The sequence below is a fragment of the Panthera onca genome, chromosome A1, assembly GCF_046562875.1.
Source record: "Panthera onca isolate mPanOnc1 chromosome A1, mPanOnc1 haplotype 2, whole genome shotgun sequence".
NCBI classification, from domain to species: Eukaryota; Metazoa; Chordata; class Mammalia; order Carnivora; family Felidae; genus Panthera; species Panthera onca.
In genome coordinates, this window is record NC_138339.1 from 8,963,053 (window position 1) to 8,985,928 (window position 22,876).

General features: G+C 41.9%; 1 protein-coding gene across 5 annotated transcripts in view; it reads right to left on the reverse strand.

Annotated features, from left to right (window-relative positions):
- Positions 1-22,876, reverse strand: part of CTNND2 (catenin delta 2) — a 957,890-nt gene that overhangs the window by 348,358 nt on the left and 586,656 nt on the right. For all 5 annotated transcript variants that reach the window (XM_060634364.3, XM_060634362.3, XM_078444403.2 and 2 more), the window contains one exon: positions 11,539-11,794. In XM_060634364.3, coding sequence (XP_060490347.3) covers positions 11,539-11,794 — 256 coding nt within the window. The remainder of the gene's footprint in view (positions 1-11,538; positions 11,795-22,876) is intronic.

The following is a 22,876-nucleotide window of genomic DNA, read 5'->3' on the forward strand; positions in this document are numbered from 1 at the left end:
AGACACATAATCTATGCAGCACACACACACGTATGCATGTATACTCCCATATGGGCATGTGTATGTGTACCTGGGATTGTCAAGATCCCCCTGGAAAATGACAGTCCCTGAGGAATGACTGACCAACGTAGCTAATTCTGTCACCCTGAGTTTTCTTGGGTTCTCTTTCCTGGTGAGGGCTCCCCACCCACAGGAACCGACAACGGTGGGGGGGATGTTGTCAGCACTTTTATAAGCTCATTCAATAATGGACCCAAACAACATTCCTTTGATTCTCTTTGAAGCACAAAATCGTCTTTGATTCCTTCAAACTCCCTCCAAGAACCCTAAACAGTATCAAGTGGGAAGTAAACAGGCAGTATTTGGACATGAAATAAAGGCAGTTCACCCAAATGGAGCATTTGGATCTTGGAGCTTCCTGTGGATCTACAGGTCTCAAATTCTCCATGAGATTTCAGGGAAAGGGGGCCCCTTACTTTTGGTTCTCAACTTGTTTCCAAGGGGCACCATTTTTTAAAAAAAAATTTTAATGTTTATTTTTGAGAGTGAGACAGAGTGCGAGCGGGGGAGGGACAGAGAGAGAAAGGGAGACACAGAATCCGAAGCGAGCTCCAGGCTCTGAGCTGTCGGCACAGAGCCCGAAGCGGGGCTCGAACCCACGAACTGCGAGATCATGACCTGAGCAGAAGTCAGACCCTTAACCAACTGAGCCACCCAGGCGCCCCCAAGGGGCATCATTTTTAATATTTACATCCCTTCTGTGCTCTGAAATAGTCTGATAAGTTCTTTCACACTAAAGATGAAGAGATGGACTTCCTCCGTCTCGTTTGCAGCTTCCTGTCTCAGAGCTCTGTTTATCCTCAGTGATGGGTACAAGGCATGACTTCACCTGCAAGATCCTATTCTTTTCAGTATGAAAACATCTAAATCCAACAGGTAAGACACACATCACACACATGAATCTGATTATCAGTGAAAAAACAGAGAATAACTGAGAAGCAGGAACGTAAGTTACTAGTTAAAGTAACACATTCAAAGCATAAGAGTAACCCTAAAAAATAATTGTTTGTTTTACTTAGGAAGTCAATATGCCATTCCTTCGAACCACCAATTACTTTTATTTTTATTATGAGTTATCACTGTACTTACCATTGTTGGGGGCCCTAAATTAAGACTGAAACGCTTGATACTCCACAGAGTTTTGACTTCTAGGGATCCAAGGTACCCTGATGCTGGAAGGTGTCACTGGAGTTAGTCTCTCCCATTATTTGGGAAAGATTTCATGATAATTTAATTATTGAATAGAACCTCTCAGTTGTTTTGAATTGGGGGAAGGACAAAAATCTCGATCTCTGGGACACAGAGTGCAGCTGGCTTTAGGCAGAAGGTTAAAGGAAAGTTCCGGGAAGAGTGTATACACTCAATTTACACTGTTAAATCATTAGACATACAAGCAGAGTGACCGAAGACGAATGTTCTTGGCCGCATAATGGAACCAAAGCAAAGACCATCACAGCCAGCTCTGGAGAGACTGGGCAGGGGACAGGAAACTTTACAGACAAGAGGGCGTGCGTCGGCTCTACCTGACCTGGATTTGGCTTTTTGACCTAAATGAGGCGGAAAAGTCCAGAATGCGTGTAGCCCGCTTGAGGCAGATGGGTTCCTCAGACTCATCCACACACCTGGAGGCCTGGCTAGTCTGTGGAGCCTGCAAGGCGTGAGCTCTTGGGGCGGGTGTGGACTGCACGCTCCCCTTCGAACTTGGGGCAGCGTCTGGTTTAGTCAGAGCACGTGGACTGAAGGCAAAGAAGAGGTCGGTTCTCAGGAGAAAAGTCTGTTTGCCAGGAAAGCACACCAGGGAGACTTCCAGCACAAGTGACGGAGTGGCCGTTAACCATGAGCTCATTAGTACCCTGTGCGCAGTTGCTTGTCAGTCGTGACTCCGTTTCGTGGCTCTTTACCGTGGAATGTCGTGGCGCTCCCTGGCCTGAGTCTGCTTTGGTATCAATGAGGTGGGGGTGTCGTTTTAGAAATGAGTTGCTGTTTTAAAAGTGCACTTGTTTACTCTTTACGAGTGATTTTTAAGACGGGAGGCAAAACGAGTATCCTTGGCTGTGGGAAAAATCAATACTGGCACAGACAAGTACTGTGTGAGAACACTGCTTTCCTTTAAACCGATAAAAGGAATTCCGGAAAGGAGGCTTTTGTAAAACAAACCAAAAAAAAAAAAAAAATCCTTTTGCAGTGAAGTCTTCCCTTCCATCTTGCACTTCTGTTTCTCCTGCCACGAGGGCTGGGCTCTCAATTACCCCACCTCCTTGCACTGGGCTCCCCAGATCCCCTCCCACACGGGCCTCCCAGCTCCTGGGCTCTCTGTCCTTGCAACTAGACAGCTCTGGCCTCTCTGCCTTCAGCCATGTTTCCCATGGCTCTGACTCCATCCCAGGGGGTGTCTTGATGGCGGGGGGAGGGGGGTGTAGGGGGTAGGGGACGGGTGGCTGCAGTCCCAGGGGGTGGGACAGCAGTCCTGACACAGCCTATGATGGGCCTTTCCCCGTGCAAGGAAATATCCCAAAGATGTCGGAGTCTTAACAACTCTCATCTCACAACTTTATGAGGAAGATGATGATACATCACTGTTTCGCGTACACGGACGCTAAGGGCAGAGCGTCACTTCCAGGATAGCGACTGGCTGCGAATCCCTTTCCCCAGGTGACCCCCTCCACTCTCCCGTTTGAGGTGAGTCTACACTGCAGGGCTGTGCAAGATCATCCGTCGGGCTGAGAGGGGAGAACCCTGGAATTTCTACTCGATTATTTAATGAAACAAAATAAAGGAATGAATAACTATCGTATTTACTCTATGGATTGGTCCGCTCACTGGTTCTCCCAGTCAGATGATGGTGCATCTTCGTTGGAAGCTACCCATGTCAGGGCTGACTATGACCCCCCCCTGCTTCTTCCAGCACGTCCCCCACGGCCCCACGGCCCCTTGTTGCTGTCGGTGGGTGTTAGCCCATGTGAAGTTCTAGATCTTATCTAGCTTGAAACCAACCTTCACAATATGAGCAAGGCAGCACTAATCATTCAAGCACGCCCAAAGGCCAAGAAAAGAGCTGAGTTCACCCATCTCTCTCCAGCCGGAGCAAAGACCACCAGCCATGTGAACCAGTAACAACAGAGATACTGTGCTCAGACCTTACATGTTCAACCATGTCACTCTTCCTGAAGAAATGTCTTCATAATTAAAAATACAAAGCGATCTAAAAACTTTCAATTTTGTTGTTTTATCTTTAACATACCCTATCTCAAGTCCTATCTTTGGTGTACAACTATTTTATTTTTTATTTAAAATTTTAAAAAATGTTTATTTATTTATTTGGGAGGGGGGGAAGGGGCAGAGAGAGGGAGACAGAGGCTCCAAAGCAGGCTCTGTGCTGTCAGCAGAGAGTCCGAAGCAGGACTTGAACCCATGAGCCGCGAGACCATGACCTGAGCTTCAGTCAGATGTTTAACCCACTGGGCCACCCAGGAGCCCTGTGTACAACTATTTCATAGTGCAAATAGTGTAAATAGTGCAAATGTACACTAAAGCTTGTGTGGTTGGCTGAAGAGTGTCCTCCCAGAGTTCACATCCATTCGGAAGCTCAGAACGTGACTTTATCTGAAAACAGGGTTTGGCAGATGTAATTAAGGTGAGGCCACACTGGGTTGGCGCGGACCCTAAATACAACGACTGGTGTGTCCTTACAGGAGGAGAGGGGGCTGGGAAAGAGAGAAGCTCGTAAGTGAAGCCTGAGGCAGAGGCAGGAGGGATGCTGCCACAATCCACGGAACGGCCGGGCCCACAAGAAGCTGGATCCTCCCCTGGAGCCTGAGAGGGAACGTGGCCCTGCACCAACCCCTTGATTTTGGACTTCTGGCCTCCAGAACTGTGACAGAGTGAATCCTGTTGGTGTAAGCTACTCAGTTTGTGGTACGGTGTTATGGCAGCCACGGGACAGTAATACATTATATCTATACTTCTTAAGAAACAGATCCTCATATGGGGTATAAGCTAACATTCCCTTCTGTATTACTAGTTAAAGTAACACATTTAGAGCATAAGAAGAACACTGCAAAATACAGTGAAAACACTGCAAAAAACACTCAGTTGCTCTTCTCTGCTTCTCTGATCATGTCTGTCTTGTTCACACAGGGCCCCGCAGTCACTTTCTCTCTCACATAACTTTGAAAGCTCCTTGAAAAATGAAGCTGTTTTCACGCTGTCATCACACCCACAGAGCTCACCCTAGAATATTCCACCGAAAAGCCACATAGAACACAGGTGCCTTCAGACGGACCTGGAGGGAGGAGCCCAAAGACTGGGGAATACACGCAAGGCTCTGCCTTTGGGCCAGCTCTGGCCACTCCTGATAAAATCTCACTGAGGACATGCATGTGTGTCTTTCATGTTTCCAAGGAACACGGAGCAGTGTGTTCAGCAATTATGCTGGACGACAAAACTGGGATCCAGAGATTTCTGAAGCACTGGATACTGGAATGACTGCGAACAAGAAGTGAACTTGAAGCCCCTCATTTATGTTAAAGAGAAAATTAAAAATTCAAGGTAAGAATCATTAATTTATAGCCTTATAGAAGTCACATGTGGAAAGACTGCATTTTATTTGATTATAACATTAATATTGGGATCAATATTCATAGTAGTTACGAACACGAGATAAGAATTTGGACAGGTATGGATCCAGTTTCTAGCGCTCTAGGCCTCAGTTTACCCATACGTAAAATGGGCACTACGAAGAGTTGTGCCATAGGGATTTAGGGGAGGATTAAATTAAATAATGCATATTTAAAAAGTTTCATGCTGTCGTATGATCAATTAGTCTTCAGCAAAGCAGGAAAGAAAAGGCAACAGGAAAAAGTTTCTTCGACAAATGGTGCTGGGAAAACTGGACAGCTACATGCAAAAGGAAGAAATTGGGCCACTTTCTTACACCAGACACAAAAATCAATGCAAAATGGATGAAAGGTCTAAATTTGAGACCTGAAACCATAAAAATCCTAGAAGAGAATAAAAGCAGTAACTTCTATGACATCAGCCATGACAACTTCTTTCTAGGTATGTCTCCTGAGGCAAGGGAAACAAAAGCAAAAGTAAACTATTGGGACTACATCAAAATAAAAAGCTTCTGCACAGTGAAGGAAACAATCAGCGAAAATAAAAGGCAACCTACTGCATTAGAGAAGATATTTGCAAACGGCATATGTGATAAAGGGTTAGTACCTGAAATCTATAAAGAACTTATAAAACTCAACTCCCTAAAACCAAATAATCCAATTATAAAATGGGCGGAAGACATGAACAGACGTTTCTCCAAAGAAGACATCCAGATGGCCAAAAGACACGTGAAAAGATGTTCAACATCACTCACCATCAGGGAAAGACAAATGAAAACCATGAGGTACCACCTCACATCTGTCAGAATGGCTAAAATTAACAACTCAGGAAACGACAGGTGTCGGCAAGGATGTGGAGAAAGGGAAACCATCTTGCATTGTTGGTGGGAATGCAAACTGGTGCAGCCACTCTGGAAAACAGTACGGCAGTTCCTAAAAAGTTAAAAATAGAACTACCCTATGATCCAGTAATCACACTCCTAGGTATTTATCTAAAGAATACAAAAATACCAATTCAAAGGGATACATGCACCCTAATGTTTATTGCAGCATTATCTACGATAGCCAAATTATGGAAATAGCTCAAGTGTCCATCGATTAATGACTGGATAAAGAAGATGTGGTACATATATACCACGGAATATTACTCAGCCATGAAAAAGAATGAAATTTTTGCCTTTTGTGATGACACGGATAGAGCTAGAGAGCGTTATGCTAAGTGAATAAGTCAGGGAAAGACAAATACCCTGTTAGTTCACTCATGTGTGGAACTTAAGGAACAAACCAAATGAGCAAAGGGCGAAAAGAGAGAGAGAGAGAAAGACAAACCAAGAAACAGACTCTTAACTATAGAGAACAAAGTGTTGGCTGCCAGTGGGGAGGGGGTCAGGGGATGGGTGAAATAGGTGATGGGGTCAGAGGAGGGCACTTGCTGTGATGAGCACTGGGCAACGTACGTAAGTGCTGAATCACTATATCGACACCTGAAACTAATTCTACAGTCTACATGTTAACTGTACTGAAATTCAAATGAAAGCTTGAACAAGTAAATGGAAATAAGATAAAAATAAAATAAAAATCCCAAAAAAGTCTACCACCGAGTACAAAATATATTACTTCAATTCATTTTTTAAATTACCATCGTTATCATCATCACTGTCACAAACATTCTCATCTTACTCGCAAGAAAACCTACTGTGACCCCAGGCTGCCCGAAGGTAACGCTTGCTCCCTTCCCGCGCTTCTGGTGATGCAGGAGATGACCGGGAAGGACACTGCAGGGCTCCCAGAGGAGGGCCCTGGAAACCACGGCTCAGGGAAGGGACGCAGCCAGCACAGAGACAGGAGCCCCGCGCACTGGGGAGGTGGTGTAACTGTCTTCGAGGGCTGGCCTTGGGAGGGAGGGTAGGCATGATCTCATGTGATTTCAAAGGTCAGGAACAAGGTCAGGGGATGAACTTACAAGAGGTGCAGGTTTTGTAGCACTATAAATTAGTTTATAGGCTTGAATTACTCGAAGAATTAATAAAATGCTTTCAGGAGATGGTGAGTGGCCCGTGGCCTAGAGGCATTCAAGTAGAGACTGAACGCCAACTGTTAGGCTTGCTTTTAGCCTAACTGAATAAGTGACTTCCAAATGCTCTTCACACTCGGATGGTCTGTAAATTGTGAACACTGTATTTTGCCGCAGTTAAATAAATGATTATTGAGCATCTGAAGTGAAAACCAAGTTCCCCAGAGATCCCCCCATCTAAGAGAACAGGACAATGAAGAATACCATGTAACTGTGTTCACTATAAACACTTCAGCCATGTCACGTAAGTTACATAATAGTGTCTTAAACGTTACTAAAGAATTGAAAATTATTTTTCAAATCTTCACCTTTTAAAAAGCATTGTTGTAGTATATTTTGTTTCCTGAGTATTCATTCATTCACTGTATGCCGTACGTGTGGTTTTGTAGTGGGCAATGAAGAAACAGCCTTTGGAAAACATTCTTAACCTAGGTTTACCTACTGATAAGATGTTTACAAGCAGCATTACTAAATAATATTTGCTAATACAACATCCAATAGTAAAATAACTTTAATCGATTCCTAAAATAGTTAAAACATAGTAGAAATCACTAGGCAATTCCTTAGGATTCCTTAGAAAAATGAATTATCTTTTTATTATTGTTCAAATATTGTGTTCAAATATTCTATGGAATCGAAGTCTCATAGAACCAACTAGAAGGCAGGTGCAAATCTGGGCCCAAAGTCAGCATCAAAGATGTGCCATTGTATTTATTTCTGTTATGTTGAGTAACAAAAAGAAGACAGCGTTTAAGTTTAAACCAGGTTTATAATAAGTGAGATTCTTTTTTTTTTTAACGTTTATTTATTTTTGAGACAGAGAGAGACAGAGGCATGAATGGGGGAGGGTCAGAGAGAGGGAGACACAGAATCTGAAACAGGCTCCAGGCTCTGAGCTATCAGCACAGAGCCTGACGCGGCGCTCGAACTCACAGACCGCGAGATCATAACCTGAGCTGAAGTCGGCCGCTTAACCGACTGAGCCACCCAGGCGCCCCTAAGTGAGATTCTTTTAACATGTTTGAAAAATTGCTGGAGATTGTGCACATCACGAATTACAACATCTTGAAAAGGGATTCATCAACAAGATTAAAAGATGTTATTCCTACTACAACCTACACGCTAAGTTATGACAGGAAATGGCTAAGCCGTAAGTTTCCTTTTATGGATAAGAACATTTATAGTAAATTTAGTACACACAGGTACGCCAGTCTTACGTTATGTTGTTCTGGTTATTTCATCAACCAGATTTTTAAAATAAGGATGCTATGACTTATCACTCCCAACATCACTAAAACCTCTTTCATATTACTTGATGTTAAGATTTATATTTGACCTATGTGTTTGAAAACAACAGTGTATAAAATTCAGAATTTGGAGGGCACTGAAAATATATTAGCCATGTTGACAATCCTTAAGAGATTCACACATGCAATTAAAAAATAAAAACTTCTTGGAAAACAAAAACACATGGATGTAAATTTTCTCAGGGGTTGCTGACTCTAAAAAGGAAAATTAGATTTTATCATCTCTCTGTATAAAAAAGGTTTCTGTGCATTCTTTGTTGGAGTACATCACGGGGGCAGTCAAAAGTAAAAAGACCAAAGTTTTGCCTCCATATACGACGGAGCCAGCATGTGAGAAAAATGCAAGCCTTCAGAACCAATTTTTTGCATGCTGTGGTTCAGAGGAATTAAGAGCTGAATCTTTGGTTTCAAGTCTAATGACTGAATTGGAGCTATCTTGATTTCAAATTCTTATTTTAAGGTACACTATTTTCTGGAAAGCTTCTCACTGAATAATCCTGAAACTCAGGAGCACATGGGTGGCTTAGTCCGTTAAGCGTCTGACCCTTGATTTTGGCTCAAGTCATGATCTCATTGGTTGGTGGAATAGAGCCCCACATAGGGCTCTGCTCTGACAGCATAGAACCAGCTTGGGGTCCTCTCTCTCTCTCTCTCTCTCTCTCTGACCCTCCCCTACTTGCTCTTTCTCAGAAAATAAATAAATAAATAATACTAAAACTCTTCCACAGAAAAATACCCTGGTCTGCAGTAAGATACATAAGGCAGGTATTAGAAAAGAAAAGAAAGCCAAAAAAATAAAAAAATAAAACAAAGACCACACATCCAGTTAGCAATCAGCAGAGCAAGGAGACCGATCTCAGTAATTTCTATCATTTCTTTCATCATTCCAAACTCCTACACCCAAGCACCAGGTACTACCATTCAATCACCCTCTGAAAATAATCATAAGAGACGGGGGTATATTCTTTCCTTTTCCTTTTTTTATGAAAAAATTAAGATGTTCATGCCAACACGTGCTTCCGAGTCCTAAAAGTATGGATTCTAGCCCATGTACCCACCTGCCAGCAATGTGATCTGCAATGTCATTTAACACTCTAATTCTCCATTTATTCAAGGCACTAAACCTATCAGTTTCCTTCCACAAAGGAGAATTACATCAAAGATGTAAGTAAAAGTGCTTTGAGAATTGTAACGTGCTATAAACATGTTGGGAACAGCAGAGGCTTACATGGTCTGGTATTTTAATGATAAATAAAATGTTAAAGAAATTCTCTTTAAAAATGTATGTATAAAAGCTTCAAAAAAGTCTAAGGACCGAAAAGCTTTAAATCATGGGTCACAGTGCCAAAATAAACAATTCTGAACCCTGGAAGTTAAACCTATTGGTTCGAGTAAAATTCACCTGGTAACAATCAAAATTTATTATTCAAAGGAAGATGCAAAAATCTCATCATAGGAGAATCATTGTAATTTGGACTTGAATTTTAGATTTGAGATGTCTGTCAGTTAAATCTGAACACTGTGACATGTTCCTTTTTTTAAAGAAAACTCTACAAGAAAGGCATTACTGTATTGTAAGCTCTATCCATTTTTGGATGATGCCAGATTATTAGCTCCTTTTGTATTTAACTAAGCCATGACAGTCTAATTCTGGTTCTAGATATGGTTCTGTTTTGTTGTATATCCGAGCTGAGGATGGTGGAATGCTTTTTTTTTTTTTTTTTTTTTTTTTTTTCAGATTGAACACATAGTTAAGGGCTAACGACTGGCATTCTTGAAAGTAACGGCGAATTTGTAATTCATATGACACAATGGCTTACACATAAATTTTACACATACACAATATTAATAGCCAATACTGTCTTATTTATGATTAACGTTGCTTATTGGTGTTTCCCTTTTTTTGTTTTACAGTGGGCATGCAGTAAATATTGGTGACACAATCCATAACTTAAAAAGGTAAGAGAGCCATGGCAATACACTGAAAGAAGAAAAAAAAAGGTCGTAAAAATGACAGTAATAAAAAATAGAAAGGATACACCATTTAATAAAATCAAATACATTTAATATACAGCATAAAATAAAGAGGCTAGGCTGTGGCTAGAGAAACAAGCACATTTGGTTTCTTGCTAAGCCAACTTTTCCTAATATGAAAATTTAAAACCTTTCCACTGGAGATAAAATGTTTACCCTCATTTAAATATATGGTGCTAAATAAACCAATGCCAATTCAATGATGTATTTTTCTATTTACCGTTTCCTAAGAGTTTACTACTCTTCTATTTCTGTATGCTTTCAGTAGCACGTCAAGAACAAATACTTAAGAGAGTGCTGAGGTGTTATCTGAAGAACATTTTACCCACGCCAGCGAAAGTACTTAAGGACTTGGGGCAGATTTCAGGACCTTTGAAACTGAAGATCTGGATAAGTAGACACTGTACGATGTAATGTAAGCATACTTCTTATTTCTAGTAGTTAACAGTGAGCATTTATTACAATTTATTTTTATCATGGAGCCTCCATCAAATATAATATTCAACATGGACCCTCAAAGCCAGTCTGAATTGTGCGAAAGGAGCTGTCTCAAAAAATACTATGAAATGGTCCCATTATTCCTTTTATGTTTGTAGAAACGATTTCTTTTCCACAAAAGAATCTATGGAACTCCTCAATACAGTACATATGCACTTGTGTGCTCTATCAGAGAAAATTCCTTGAGACGAATTTTAAGTACACTTACCAGAGCCAAGTGATATGCCCTGCTATAAAGAAATACCAGAAATCTGACATATCTATAGTATTCACAGATGCAGATATATATTTATGGGACTCTATCAGCATAAATCAAATGGCTATGAATAAAACATCACTAAACCAATTCTAAACTTCAGAAGTAGAGCACCACTAAATATCTCACCACTGCTGGAAAAAAGGAAGCAAAAAAGAAACACCACTCAGTAATAAGAATTTCTTTGATATTACACCCAAGTTTTTATCGACGCCCAAACAATGCCAACCTAATGTTTATTTTTGGACACAGAAAAATAAAGGTAATTGGATTTTCTAAATTTTCAATTCTGGGTATAACCCGGAAGGCATGAATACAGAAACATGGCTACGCAGTGACCAAACACGGTTCCACTGAGACAAGAAGGCGCTTAGACCGGGATACCTGAAGTCGAACCACTGAATCCCCAACTCCTCAATTTCTGTTGCACGAAAGAGAGCTGTTTCGTATCTTATTGGAGAGGTTATTATTTGCTGTTGAACCACAAAAGATACTAGACAGAGACACATGATCAATACCCGTATTCCAAATCAAACGCAAGATTCTAAAACCCAGCCCCAAGCCAACCCTTTCATACTCAGCCAGGAACACGAACGCGATGGTGGGACATGCATGGAACAATGTCTTAACGACGTCTGCTTGGAAAACCTCTTTAGACATCGCGGTCGGGAAAAGAAAAGGATTTGTACCCACCTGGGATCTTTCTGAATGCTATCGATGGACGGGGACCTGGCCAAGGTGCCTTCGGGCGGGAGGGCGGGGCCGGATTTGCTGTACGGAGACTCCACAGAGGGACAGTACTGCAGCTGTCGGTAGGGGTCTGCGTAATTGGAGGCTGGGCCCGCGGCGTAGCTGGCCCTCTGGAAGGTGGCCGCGGCGGCGTTCTGCGGGCCATGCTGGCTGCCTGTGCGCTGCAAGGGGACGGAGTCGACACCGGGGGAAGATGGGGCTAGGACAGGAAAGTAGGGACAAAGTAAAAAATTGAGGACCTGCTCACAGAAACGGTTAACCAGGTCTAAGGCAGGGGGCGGGGGGAAATTACACACATAAGAAAAAAAAAAGGGGGGGGGGTTTGGAAGAATAAAAAAAATAATCTGTCATATTTGAACCAATACATTCAATGTTATCCACTAAAATGATCATTAGCATGCTATCTCCGAAATAAACCTTTCGGCGATGGGGGTGGGTGGGAAATGCATCAGTTGTGTGTTGATGGCTTCCCAATCCCCAAGAGAAGTTTTGTTCATCTCAAAGGAAAATAAAGTCTGTGCAGAACCCAAACCCAGAGGCTGCATAGGGACCATTTATAAGGCATCATGGATGAGTAGTTCTTTATTGTTCAAGTTGAGAAAATTCAGAAGTGTTCAGGTGATGTCACATTAATTTTATTAAGAGTATAAGGCAAACTTAGTAACGTCGCGAATTTTCCTGAATAAAAGAAAGAAACTGCGGGCCTGGGGGTGGGGAGGTGGGTGGGGCAGGGCTCCTATTTCCACAATTAGTCCTAGAGCAGTAAACACAGGACTGCTCTAGCTCCTGGAAAGCAATTCCCCAAAGATTTCCATATGCCTCTTCTTCAACTAAAGCTGTCACAGTAGCAAGTAAATTCGGGGAAGGGTAGGCAGGTGGGAGGAGGTGCCCAACTGCAACCCAGACAAAATAACGAGCCGACCTGGCTTCTCCAGAAGCACGTGCATCTTTTCGAAACGTCTACATTGTTCCGGGAAGAGTCTCCACCAGTTATTAATGTCAGTTTGACTAGTCCCAAACTGAATTTCAATTATGCTTCCTTCGTGGATTCTTGTCAGTCCATTGCATGGCATTGTTTTTATCTGGTCCTCAAAAATATTTGACGTCGAAGGTTTAATGACCAAATACAATGCAAACAGCATCTTTCATGTTAACAGAATGGGACCAGTCATTAACTGTTGCAACAGTTGTTAGCCATGATCAGCCGTAGACAGTACAATTTCTTTACTGGCATTGCAGATCAGAAGATATCCAAAAAAACAGCCAGTGTCTGGATACAACCATTTGTATCCAGGAGTATCCAGGCTCTAAGGAGTAGGATTTCAATTATAAACGATACCCCTCAACTCTGACTACTGAGTGCTTATTAGTGGGTGACAGAGAGTTTATTTTGTCCTCTTTCGCATTACAGGATATACGCCAAATCAAACACCCAAAAAATTATGTCACATTGAGCAAACAATTATGAAAAGAAGTTAAGGAAATTGTGCCAAATGACAAAAAAGTTATAAAGTGAACTGGAGGAAAACACTCTAATGCTGAGAACTGAGTTTTAATGAAGAGTTCAGGGCTTCTCAGGGCACCTGGGTGGCTCAGTCAGTTAAGCATCCTACTTCAGCTCAGGTCATGATCTCACAGTTCCTGGGTTTGAGTCTCGCATTAGGTTTGTGCTGACAACATGGAGTGTGCTTGGAATTCTCTCTCCCTCTCTCTCTCTCCCCCCTCCCCACTTGTGCTCTCTTTCTCAAAGTAAATAAATAATCTTAAAGAAGAAACATTAAAAAAGAGTTCAGGGCTTCTCATTTCCAATGAATGATAATATTTCATCTTACAATAATCAAAATTAGGAGAACAGCCACTGAGGCATGGTGAAAAGTAGAAACACATTTAAGAAAAACTTCCTAAACAAAAAAATGTATGTATACTCTGAGGAGCGGTCTTTGCAATGATGAAGACCGTCCTGATGGCTTGTTTCAAAATGACCAGTTTAGACTAATGAACATTAAGTTCAGAACCAGGAAATCTGTCTTATGTCTTTACGCAATTTCTGGAAGAGTTCTATTTTCTCGCAAACTTACAAACGTGTGTAGTTAGAATTCATGTTTTAATAACGTATGAACAATGTGTTTTAGATCACGATGGCGGGGGTTTAAGATTTAGGCCAGGCCTAACCTTGCTTTTAGAAGAACAGATGTACAGAGGCAAACAAAATTTCATTTTCTAGAAGAGTTGTGACAGGACAGCCAGCAAATCCAGGGCCAAAGCAGAAAACTAAATACACCTGACATTTTTCAGATACATTCATTTTTTCCCCCTTCAGGAAAGTAGTATCTACATTCAAGCTTGCTGAAAATGGTTACTAATAGCAGAAAATATATCCTTTTCTATTCCAAAGTGTTAATAACTAATGGAGTAAGTACAATGATTAACAGGAAAGAAGGACAACATGGCACAGATCAGGAAATCATACAGAAATCTAAAAAAACAAAAACAAAAACATACTTGTTAAAAAAGCAGTAACAGTAAGGTGAGCGACCTAACCATGCCAAAAACTCTCCAGGGACTTTAAATTGAAAGACAATATCATGAGAGGGTTTTATTAAAAAAAAAAAAAAAAAAAACACTTGCAGCAGCAAAGACTGTAAGGACACTGGCTTCAAAGGTGAAAACAGGGTGTGAAATGCAGTTAATTAAGCAGAAACAGGAATAGCTCCAGTGTTCCAGGAGGAAGAGAAGGCAGAGGCAGATGTAGGAATATCGTCAGGCTCGTATTTGTGCTTCACTTTGGCCTGTTTGGGGTCAGGGGCAGGGAATTCATTCAGAGCCTGGCTACTGAAGTTAGACAAGTGGGTTCCTATCCAGGCCTTCTGGCCAATTCTGGGTATGAGACGAGTGAGTTACTGAGCTTGTTAAGCTCCACCTTCCCGACTGTGGCATGAAGAAAACAAGATGGCCTCATGGGATCATTATTTGCTTTAAAGACATGAAGGGTATTAAACATCCCATATGTAGGAACTGTGAAACAAGTGAGTTATTGCTATGTCTACCATTAACAATGTTGAAATCAACTGATACTCGACAAGGAAATTGTACCCACTGCACTGGGGGGGTGGGGTGGGGGAGACACTTGCCACTGGGTATCAGGCTCCAGAGCTCCCGCAAGGGCTTTCTCTCTGCTAAGACCCTATAAGAGACTGAACACATCACTCTCACGTTACAGATGGGAAACTGAGGCACAGAGAGATTACGTAACTTGCCTGAATCTGCCTGGTATCTAGCAGTGAAGGGATCAAGTCCTCGCACCCCGCCTCCAGAGTTTATTCTTACAACCACCGCTACAACTGGACCAGATTTTAAACTTCAAAATGTGTGTTACTGAATTAGCTTCATGGTAAGACAATTTATGAGAGGCTTAAAATGAAGGGAAATGTCTACTAAAGGCATAGAGGATAGACAGGTTTACAATAGGAATTAACATGAATATTATAGTAAAAATTGGTAAAAGTTCATGTGTTAATTTAGATCATTTCCCCTCAAATTGAATTTATTGAGATATGCAGAAAAATATAGGGAAAAATTCTTCACATAGAAAAAAAACCTAACTTTGTTCATGTCTATAAAAATCAAAGAATAGGGATACTCATAGTTACCTTAATTTTATTTCAAAGTTTTTTTTTTAATGTTTATTTCTTTTGAAGATAGAGTGTGAGCAGGGAAGGGGCAAAGAGAGAGGGAGACACAGAATTGGAAACAGGCTTCTGCACTGGCAGCGTAGAGCTCGATGCGGGACTCGAACTCACAAACCATGAGATCATGACCTGAGCTGAAGTTGGACACTTAACCGACTGAATCACCCAGGCACCACTCAAAGTGTTTTGAGTCTTAGTTTAATCACTAATACCACTATAATTCGAAAAAAAGAGGGTAGACTCTGAAATCTAAGATGGGTGAACAACTTCCAGAGAGATCTTATTAGAAAATCATAATCGCATGTGTGGCATTTGATAAATGACATTTCAGAAGTTTCCTGAATCCACAGTTTAAACTTTTAGGTCAGAATAAATAGGATGCCCGATGGGAATTTCAAAGCATAAAATGAGAATTCAAGTTGGTACTGCCGAAATGAGAAAAAAAAGAGACTAATCAGTGCAAAGAAAATAATGCAACATGGAATACAGACGGGGAGAAAAATACACTCTCTGAAAGTGTGGGTCATGCAACCGTCTGTCTTGAAGAAAACGTGTGAGACTCAAATAGATCTCAAACTAGCCATCAGTAGTGTAACAACGCGATGCCTTGTATTTCTTTAAGCACGACATGGAAAAATGACTTCGGCATCACAAATTAAATTCCCCCTTTGTGCCCTACCTGTTCAGACCTCAGCGTGGCACATGCAAACCATGGCCCCCCATTAGTGTGGATCAGCGGACACTGGTCACACCCTTAAAGACTTTCTCCTTTAACACGTTGCCTGCATTTCTGTCCCATCGCACATTTTTCTCTTATTTGAGCTTTAGAGCTCAGTGGACCACGTCACCCGCCTTGCAGGAGGTCTCTATTCAATGGAACCTTCCAGGGCAAACATCTGAAGTGGAAGGCTCCCCGTCAGCGTGTCCAACACTCCCCTCTCTCCTCACCTGCTCCGCAAACGGCCCCTTCTCCCCTCAATGAGCTCTCAGAGCTCAGCGAGCCATGTCGCTGGTACCTTTGGGGAGATTTTAAAAGCAGCCTCTTCAGCAGCTGACTTGATACTTCACCCGACTTCTACACTGTTCACGAAATTACCTGTTTTCTTCAGAGCTACACAAATAAAGGTCTACTGTACAAAAGGGGGAGAGATGTTTTATGTGTAATATTTGCTCGAAATGGGGGAGGAGGGATCCTTTTTCATCAGCCAGACATTCTACTTGGATGATGATAGATGGTCACATCCGTTATTTACTGACCATTAAAAAAAAAAAAAAAAAAAAAAAAAAACAGAATAAAATATAAGAATCTGGCACATGAAGAGATTTGGTTGCAGGGGGAATAAAAAGTGCGGTTCAACAAAAGAAGAAAAACCTTTATTTTTGTTTTTTTTAATTCTCCTTGCTTTTCTGTATATTTGCATTTACAGAAATATGAAAACATAAACTACACCTACCCTTATTAAATACAAAATAGGAACACAATAATTAAATACTATTCCCTGTGCAATCTCAGAAAATAAAGATAGCTTAGGTGCCATCAGGTCCAAGAACGTGGCCATGAACTCTCTTAAAGAGAATTCGACTCTGTTATTTTAGGGACAAAGAGCTTTTAGCACTCAATCTGCTATATTCCCAGCAGTATTATTATCTAGAACTCAACTGTAAAGGCCTTCCCATTTTCTGCACTCTACACAGGCTGATCCGTGCTAAACTCAATGGGAAAATATTCCTGGGTAAATTTAATGTAATCTTCCCCCCCACCCCCATTTTAATTCCAGTACAGTTCGCACTGAATGTTATGTTGGTTTCAGGTGTACAAAACAGCGATTCAACGATGCTATAAATTACTCGGGGCTCATCATGAACATAATCTTTTAACTTCAGGTATTACTGCCTTTGTGGGGAGGGGCATTAATGCAGGGGTTTTGCTAGTAATAGAATCATTATTATGGTGCGGATGTTGATGTTTCTGGATTTTACCAAAAAACTGTTCCTACTAGCCAACACTCTGCCTTCCCTCAGCTGAGCTCAGTTACACTTTTTATTCACATCTCTTTAGGTGGTTTGATATAGGTAAGCTTCTGGAAGCCCTTCTCCATTTTTAGAGGATATTCATCACCAGGTTCATTAAAATTTTCCAATAGGGTAATAACGTGCCCCTGACTTCCTAGACTTAAAAAAAAAAATAACCAAGATGTTATGAAGGATCTAATTTGACTTGCTCTAATGGAAAGCAATCACTTTTACAGTTTGAAGTAACAGCATTTAAGAAGTAATAAACTGCTAATATGCCACGTTTTTGTGGACTCCAATGATGATTTTAGTTGAAGATGTTATTTACCTGTTAGTGAATAATAGTAATAAAGTTGTATGAATATGAAGGTGCTGTGAAATGCCTCTAACCTTTATTGAGCAGTGGCCATTATTGTGGAGAATTTTAAGTTCTTTCAAAGTACTTTCTCCACACGTGCAAATATTTTCTTCCTGTTCTTTTTTTCTTTTTATGTTTTAGGATTTGTCAACCTCATAGAGATAGTTAGCAGATTTTCTCCTTGCAACATACCTATGACAACTCATTTTTTATTACAAGCTGACACATTCATCACAGAAAGCTTGTTTTCTCCACTCACTGAGAAACACATTTATCCCAAAGTAAATTCATGCGACATTCATCACGGCAGACATTGGCCATTTTCATTAGTTTAGAAAGATGCATTTGGAGGGCCGGGATAGGGGGGAGTGTCAGAGTCAAGCATTTGTGTTAATCAAATGACTCCTAAGTTGACAGTTACTGGTATGTTTGAGTTTGAAATAAAAATTCGTGCTACTTAGTTTCTGCTTAATAGACTTTATCATAAGCAAATCCATGAAGATCGCATCGTCCCTGCCTGGCTGTACTTCTTATTATATAAGCTCTGGTTTTGACAAGCCTTATCCCAGATGAAAGGTATGTTTTATTTAAACAGACATCCAAGTTAAAAGTGTGCCTCTTTAAATTTTCATCACGCAAGAAGTAAAGCTTCAGACACTGGGTTGATGTCCTGTAAAAGCAGGTGGGGATATTCGCGCTGCCATCAGACTCACTGGCCTGCCTTTTCGGCCGCAGATCACACCATTCCGCCTCCCTGCACAGGGAGAGAACATCGATGGTGGCCCCTCTCATTTCCTGGCTCTACAAGGAATGAGTGGCTGTCACGTCTGGCAAGAGGATGCTTTCCGTTCAGCAGACACCAGTGCTGATTCAGGAAGTGACCCTTTGCCTTCTCTTAGGCGGCGAAATCTCTGGGGCCACACTGCTGGCTTCTATCTCAATCCCGTCCTCAGGCATGAGGGCGTGCTGCTCTACTTTCTGTCTGCCTTCCTACCAAGAGCACGTCTGGGGTCAGGGAGGCCAGCGGGCCATCCTCAGAACCTGCTCCCTTATGCCGGAACCGGGTGGGGCAAAGGTCTGCGGTTCTTGTCTTACAATGGCCGGGGCCCATGAGCGTGCGGGGGCAGGGGCACAAGACCCTCTTCACACCGTGCTTCCTGGCACAGCCCTGACAAGAGTATCCACCAGCTGAGTAACATCCCACTGATTTCCAGTGTTGAGTAGTGAACCTTGTTTGTATAAGTTTCACCTTCCACAGTCTGGAGCAGAAGGGAGGTGAGAAGTAGGACGTTAGCACCCTGACCCCCTAACCTGTTCATAAATGTACACAAATACATGTGTGTAGGCTCTCTCACAGAAGGGTTAGGTAGCTTTGTGGTTTGGGAAGGCCTTGAGGACCTCTTTGCCTACCCAAAGGTAGAGAGAGGTCCCCATCGGAGTTGGTGTCTCCAGTGGAGATTTAAATCAGCCTTCAAACGTTACAAAAAAAGGGGGTGGCCTGGGTGGCCCAGTCGGTTAAGCGTCTGACTTTGGCTCAGATCATGATCTCATAGTTTGTGGTTTTGGGTGCCGCATTGGGGTCTGTGCTGACAGCTCAGAGCCTGGAGACTACAGCCTGCTTTGGATTCTGTGCCCCCCACCCCGCCACTCCCTCGATTGCACTCTCTCTCTCTCTCTCAAAAATAAACATTAAAAATAGAGAAATAAATCAGTCTTCAGAGTAAATAACAGAGGTGAGTGGTTATTATGGCAGTCAAAGAGACCTGGAGAAGGCACGCAGAGAGAAGGATGGAGTTTCTTTTTTATTCTTTTAATGTTTATTTATTTTTGAGAGAGACAGAGAGACAGAGAGACAGAGAGAAAGCGAGGGAGGGGCAGAAAGAGGGGGGACAGAGGATCCAAAACGGCTCTGTGCTGACAGCAGAGAGCTCCACGTGGAGCCTGAACTCACGAACCCTGAGATCATGCCCTGGGCCGAAATCAAGAGTTGGGCGCTTAACCAACGGAGCCCCTACAAATACAGTTTCAACCAAGATGAACGTTAAGAGCCAGGTTCCAGAGCAAGACTGCCTGGGCGCAAAGGTTTAAAGACTGGCTCGATACAACCTGTGGGACCTTGGGAAGGTGACTCAACATCTCTGTGCCTCAGTATTCTGTAAAATGAGCATCGTAACAGTACCTCCTTCATGCGGTGGTTCTGAGGATTTGTGAATATGTTCAGAGAATTTAGAATGACCTCTGAAAGCAGTGACCTGCTACATGCTTCTGTCATTCGGACTCACCTGCTCTTACTATAGCGCCATCTAGTAATTCCCTGGTTTTTTAGGCAAGTACATGTGTCTTCATTCCTAAGTGTTGACTAGAACAAGTGCCCCTCAATTCCCGTGACCCACCTCCTTGATGTGTCCTCTGGAAATGCTTTAGGGGTCAAACTGAAGGAACACCAGTCAGTGCCCTGCTACCCAAGGGCTGAGACCCAAGATAGGTTGCTCAAACCACCTTAGCCACAATGGGAGCCAAAAGTCAGTGGCCCCTGAATACTTCGGGTCTAAAAGGCCCTAGAAGACCGTCCCAAGAAATTGGGGTATTTGCTCTGGCCCTGGAAACCTCTCAAAGTTCTGCATCAGAAGTCTCCAGTATGGGGTGTGTGCAACACAGGATGTGAAAAACGACCTCCTGGGGGTGCCTGGGTGGCTCACTAGGTTGAACGTCCGGACTCTTGATCTCAGCTCAGATCATGATCTCAAGGTTCATGGGATCCAGCCCTGCGTCGGGCTCTGAGCTGACAGAGCGGAGCCTGCTTGGGATTTTTCTCTCTCCCTCTCCCTCAAAATAAATAAACTTTCAAAAAAAAATAACCTCCTGGATATGAAAAAACAATCTTAGAATGTTTCTTTATATTAATTTGTAATCCTGACTTTTACTAGATATTATTTAATGATATTGTATACTATGTATACAATTTATAAGTAAAGGGCATACACCCATATTAAAGGCATTTTCCCAAACATGTGGGTTCTAATAGAGACAGTTCCTGGGGTTGCAGGGTTAGCTAAGAAAGTATAAGGATTTGAAATGAAATGAATTAAGTGTAGAAACAGGGAGTGACCCGAGCAGGTGCAGAGGAGATAGAGCCTGTGGCTTTCTACTTAGGAGCTGGAGAGAGGTGGCTTCTCCCCACCTGTCACCCCAAGAGACCATCCATGCACTCCTGGAAATGTCAATATTGTTGCATAAATCAGCAGATTTCCTCAAAAGTGCCTCAAGCTCAAAAGGGCAGGCTGGGTTGGGGCCTCGGACATCTGGACGTCACAACCTCAGCAGCTCTCTGCCAGGGCAGAGATTACTGTTACTGAGAACACCCAGGCAAACAGGTTTTTCTCCTTGATGCATTTAGAGGACACTGCTGGCTTCCCTCCTAAGGAGGATGACACCCTTGTTCGTTCATTCGGCACAGTGCTCCACTGATGGCTTAGAGCAGGGGTCAGCCAACTTCTCTACTAAGGGCCAGAAAGCAAATATTGTCAGCTTTACCAACCAGATGGTCTCCACCACAACTACTCAAGTCAGCTGCTACAGCATGGAAGCAGCTAGAAATGATATGGGAACATATAGGCATGGCTGTGTTCCAGTAACTTTATTTATAGACGCTGAAATTTGGATTTCATAGAACTTCCACGTATCAGAAAATATTATCCATCATTTGAACCATAAACCATTTAAAATGTAATAATGATTTTTAGCTCAGGAGCACTAATCAAATGGGTGGCCAGCTGAATGTGGCCCATGAGCGAGAGTTTTCAGACCCCTAGTTTAGAGAAAATACTAGTTTTGTTTTAAGTGTGAACATCTTCCCCTGTCTTTGATCCGACACAGTAGAATGAAGTATTGTTTTCTTATTGTAGGTAAATTTTTATGAAGCCCCCAGAAGTTTATTAACAAAAGATAATTCGAAGAGCACAGGAATGCAGGACAGAGAATCAGCATATAATCCCCTTTGTTGTCAGTTTTTATGCAAATTACATATTGAACATCATCACTGCGGTGGTAATCCTTGCCTTTTGTAAGGGGTGCATGGAAATAAAATTGCCTTAGTTACTATTATGCAACCAACTAATGGTTAAAAGAGCCCAGCCTCACACAGGAGTGGTTCTAGCAGGCTGACAATGAAGAACTCCGACAGAAGAATAAATGGGTATTCCTTTTCATCTGAACCAAGATATGAATTATTAACGGTGGATGGCATTTACGATGTCAAAAATAAAAGAAAGAGTATTTTGTGCCATTCTTCTTATGGTGCAGTGAAATACTGAAATGTAAATATCAGTAATCAACCATAAAAGCAACTTAACTTGCCTGGATTTCAAAACGTATAATTTAGTATCATAATGCAGTTAACAAAATTGCTATGCTCTACTTCAGGGTAACTGGAAGTTACAATAGTCTGAAGGTGCAGGCCCCTGTGTGCCAAGTTCTGGACCAGAGCTTCGGTTTTCCCACGCCTCAGCCTTGGTTCAAGTGCAGCGTGTATCAGTGGCTGTACGCAAACCAGCGGCATACTATTTTCTAAGTTTCCTTAGCAATGTGAAGCTTTGTAACAAGGGCAGTTCTCAGTATCTTAATTGTATCAATTTTATTGTTAGATGAATGCTCTCCAGCACATTTAAGCATGGCATTTAGCCAGTTATTTTGCAAATGGCTACATGCTCTGGAAAATGCTTGCCTTTCTTTGCGCAGCCTGTGGTCGTGTTCAATTCAAAATATGTATTTAGTCCAGGAGAGCTCTAGGGTTGATTGACTCATATGCAATTGTCAATATCTGACCTTTACACGATAATTTCACATGACTGAACCTGATAGTGCTTATGAAGCAAAGTCTCAGTTTGCCTTACAAAATAATGCGACATTTTCCTAAATAGGTTTCCCCCCAGCTTGCCAGATAGGTAGCCTGTATCATTAAAGAACACTTACCAGCATTAGGTATATGCCTTTTCTGTCCTGCATAATGACTATGCTTTCTTGGAGTACTTAAATTCATCAAATATGTTAACGATGGCACACAAAAAATTAGTTTTCTTTCAGATCGCCTATTGGACAAAATAAGCTTACAACCTCCCATTAAACTTCTTTCATTTAAAAGAGACTCAGGTAGCTAAATGAATCGTATTTGGTTTCTCTCATTATCATCACAGACATTAATGGTAGAAGCAGGTCATAATGC